Genomic DNA, 4,039 nt, shown 5'->3' with positions numbered 1-4,039 from the left:
GGATAGGGACCATTGGTCTAAACACTTCCCCCACACCCTGGCCCCTTAGCGGTAAGTCAGTAAACCCGATAACCCAACCTAACCATCTATGCTCAACATTCCTTCACCCCCCCCCCCCCCCCTCTCACATCGAAAGTCATAACCCCTTACACTATGTCTGTGTGGGTAAACATTAAAATGCTATGAAATTTAACTTAGAAACATTTCTATCTTACCTGTGTTGCATTCACACAAATCTATAGTTCACCAAACTTGGCTAGTAAAATTTACTTCATCAACGCTCATGCACAAATGATACAATAAAAAAATACTATTTTATACTTAATTAAACACAATTATAAAGTCATTAATGAACTCTAAATCAACACATCCAAAAGCAAAATTTTCTTCCCCCAACATGACATGAACAATTCATTTACAGACCAATCATGGCTGGAGAAACAAGGGTATCCACATAAGTACCAACCATATAACCAAGAGCATAGGGGATATTAAAATTCTTACCCCTTCTAGCATTAGGTCTATGGAGCTTCAACTGATGCCCAACCATCATTAGAATATCACCGTTTTCCGAAACATGTACAATTGCGAGTTTAGCATTACACAGAGCCATGTATGCAGTGTTCTCTGAACCCCGGGGAAGTGGATGATGAATTGGTAAGTTTGAAATGCAGACTAGTTTAGTCCACGATTCTTGATCTCCAAACTCATTCATCACCCAAACTTCCATTTGATGTTTGTGATGAAAACCTGCAAAAAGCAATCCTCTTGACTCACCTATACAAATGGCATCTCCGTGTTCATGGCTGGGTAACGCTATAGCTTTGGCTGTTTCGGTGGTTAAATTAAAAGAAATTATATTCCAATTCCATTCACTGTCATCTAAATTGTTGTTGCACCAGTTGAGACTACCACTCACAAACACAGCAATTCTGGGATAAACAAACCCACTACTAAACCCTCTTATCACTTCTTTTCCATGACCCACGCTTAAAACTATACACCAAAATCACATTTTCATCACCATTATTCTCCGCATAATAAGCATAAACAACCTTGTAGTCCTGATTATGCATGTCGTATCCAAATCCAAATATACTAATAATGTAGCCCGACCGCCAGACATATGGGATTGTCTTGATGTTTCCATTTAATGAAGGGTTCCAAATCAATATTTGATACGGTTTAGCACGAAAGCAAAAGAGTCCATTGCAAGAACCCAAGAATTCGAAACCACCTTCAGGAATTAAGACCGAGCGGTCAAATGTAATAAACTTGCGAAATGATGATTGCTTGTTTTCTGTAATAGAAAACAAGGACATATAGCTAATCCGATTTACACTGCTATACGTCAAGCACGCAAAACTTTTGAAACACACCTAAATTGCAGCAGAGATTTCACAGGCAGCCTTTTGAGGATTTCTGTGATTATATCTTGATTCAGATTTTGTTGTGGCATATGGCGCTTAGGAGTAGGGAATGACATCCTGATTCTGTGTCTTATATAAAAATTCCTTTTGTTACCTGAAAATAAAAAAAATATAATTATATATTTTAAATTTAAATCGAACTCCTTTTGTTATCTGAAAAAAAATATATAGTTATATATTTTAACGGAATTAAACTCCTTTTGTTATCTGAAAATAAAAAAATAAAATTAAATATATATTTTAACCAAAGTCTGATCTATTTCTCACTATCCACAAGAAATTTAAGTGTCACTACGTACAAAATGAATAAAAGCCATACAAATTACAAAAAGATTCCAATAAATATTGCTAGTGTTCCATCATTGATTAATTTTAGTATGTATATTATTAGAGAATTAATTTAACTATATATATATATATATATATATATATATATATATATATATATATATATATATATATATATATTCACTTCACTTATTTTTATAGCGTTACCTTCACCCACCTACCTAACCATCAAGCACCACCTACCTACCCCTACGATCACTATTTCCTATATTCCTATTTATTTAACCTATCCCCTATTTACGCACCATAACCTCTTTATTTATTCCTACTATCACCTACCTATTTAATCCATCCCCAACTATTCAATGCTCCACAAATGTCTACTTACCCATTACAACATATGCATCTATTGCATTCATATTTCTTTTCCATGTTTTACTATTATTTCTAACTTAATCCCATCTACCTAACCACGAGGCCATAAATAACAACTTACATAGTTACAATATTACTTGATACTGAAAATTTGTAAAGCGCAGCACCGAAACTGAAGTTGTAACACAAACAATTTGTAACGCAGTTTGGGCAAACAACCCTAATCTGCGAGGCACTTCTCAATTTGAGAACTTGCCTAAATCCACTAAAAGCTCAATATTTAAAGTACACTGTTTGGAACCTGAGATTACACAATAGAATGATCTTTCCTACCAAACTATTGAAACCTAAACACATGTACTACTCTCTAGGGGAATTTAGTATCCTATTCTCAAAGACTCTCGTACCTCACAAGATTAATGTTGAATGCTTGAGATCTACAATAAAGGACATCCCCCTATTTATAGTAGCTATTCCTAACAGATTCGTGAATAACAAACTATTCCTAATCAAAATAGAACTAGAAAATCTTCAACAACAAATCCCCTTAGAACTAGTATTCTTCAATAACTATTCCTCTTAGTACTGATATTCATTTATAGAACTGGAATTCTTTTTGCAAATAACTTTGACAAAATACTTTGAGTCAACATTCTCCCCCTTTGTCAAATTTTTGGCAAACACCTTGGTCTCTGTCTTTCTCCCCCTTAGTTGATGCCACAGTGGTGTTTGATTGATGGTAGATTAATGACAGGTTAGATCACCATCCCATGTGTAGCTTTTATCAGATGATCTTTTCCCCATCATAACACATTCATGTTTTTGGTTGTAGACTTTACAATTCTCTTTGGAAAATTCTACTTTGAGTTCATCATCACACAGTTGACTTATACTGATAAGGTTTGCTTTGAGTCCTTGTACCAAAAAGACTCTTGGTAATCTGGGCAGTCCATGGACATTCAAGGTACCACTTGCGATAATCTGTCCTTTTCCTCCATCTCCAAAAGTGACATGCCCTTCATTTTTGTACTAGATATTCTCAAGATAATGTGGATTTCCTGTCATATGTCTTGAACATCCGCTGTCAAAATACCAAACACTTTGTTCTTGGCTTGTTTCTGAGGTATACGCAACAACTTGTGTTTGTTCCTTTCTTACCCATACTTTCTTGCTGTTATTTTTCCTTTGTACTGCCCAATCTATGTTGTTTTGTCTGTAATAGAGATCATTTTGTCTTTTGAAGCAGTACGCCTTTATGTGTCCCAATTTGTGGCAGTAATAACATCTGATTCTCCTTCGGTGTTGAAAGTGATGTTGTGACACCTCAGGATTTTCAGAAGAGTGGCTGTCACTGGATGCTGGATTTGGAGATCTAGGCCTTCCATCTAGTGCCTTGATTTCTTGTAACAGTTTGGCCTCTCTGTTTTTAGATTCTAATAATTCATTTTGAGTTTCTTTGAGACGTTTTTCTTCTCTCTCTTTTTCACCTTTTAGAAACTGATTTTCTTGCATGAGCTCTAGATTCACTTTGATGATTTGTTCCCATTTAGCATACAATTGGGCATATGACTCTAGCAGTTCTGGCATACCATTTTCGTTTCCGTTGTCATTCTCATGATTTGCGGTGAATGCTACGAAATTAGTGTTGGTGTCTTCTTCACTATCTGAGTCATCGCTTAGTGTTGCCACATATGTTTTGTTCTTCCTTTTAAAATATGTTGGACATTCTGACTGGATGTGTCCAAACCCTTTGCACTCGTAGCACTGAATTCCTTCAGGTTTTAGACTCTCCCTTCCTTTTGAAATAGATTGATTTTGTCCAGTTGGGAAGTTCCCTTGATTGATTGAAGCACTTTTGCTTCTAAATTTGTTGAATTTTTTGAGAACTCTATTGAAATTCTTTGTTAGGAGAGCAATTGATTGTTCCATGGTTTCAGTATCAATTT

The 4,039-nt window shown here is 35.4% G+C and overlaps 1 protein-coding gene and 1 long non-coding RNA gene across 2 annotated transcripts; one reads left to right on the top strand and one right to left on the bottom strand.

The window, feature by feature from the left end:
* Positions 1-415: 415 nt before the first annotated feature.
* LOC109193671 (F-box/kelch-repeat protein At3g23880-like) lies at positions 416-2,110 on the bottom strand. The gene is made up of 2 exons (XM_019344525.1): positions 2,107-2,110; positions 416-996 (listed from the first exon to the last, which is right to left on the bottom strand). The coding sequence occupies exons 1-2, from the start codon at positions 2,108-2,110 to the stop codon at positions 416-418; spliced, it is 585 nt and encodes a 194-aa protein (XP_019200070.1).
* A 482-nt stretch (positions 2,111-2,592) lies between these two features.
* Positions 2,593-3,433, top strand: LOC109193699. Its single transcript, XR_002056324.1, has 3 exons — positions 2,593-3,057; positions 3,138-3,216; positions 3,340-3,433. It is a non-coding gene; the product is annotated as an uncharacterized LOC109193699 (long non-coding RNA).
* Positions 3,434-4,039: the final 606 nt, after the last annotated feature.

The sequence above is a fragment of the Ipomoea nil genome, unplaced genomic scaffold (assembly GCF_001879475.1).
Source record: "Ipomoea nil cultivar Tokyo-kokei standard unplaced genomic scaffold, Asagao_1.1 scaffold1900, whole genome shotgun sequence".
Lineage (NCBI taxonomy): Eukaryota > Viridiplantae > Streptophyta > Magnoliopsida > Solanales > Convolvulaceae > Ipomoea > Ipomoea nil.
Note: the sequence above shows the minus strand (reverse complement) of the source record. Positions and strands in the feature narration are given on the sequence as shown.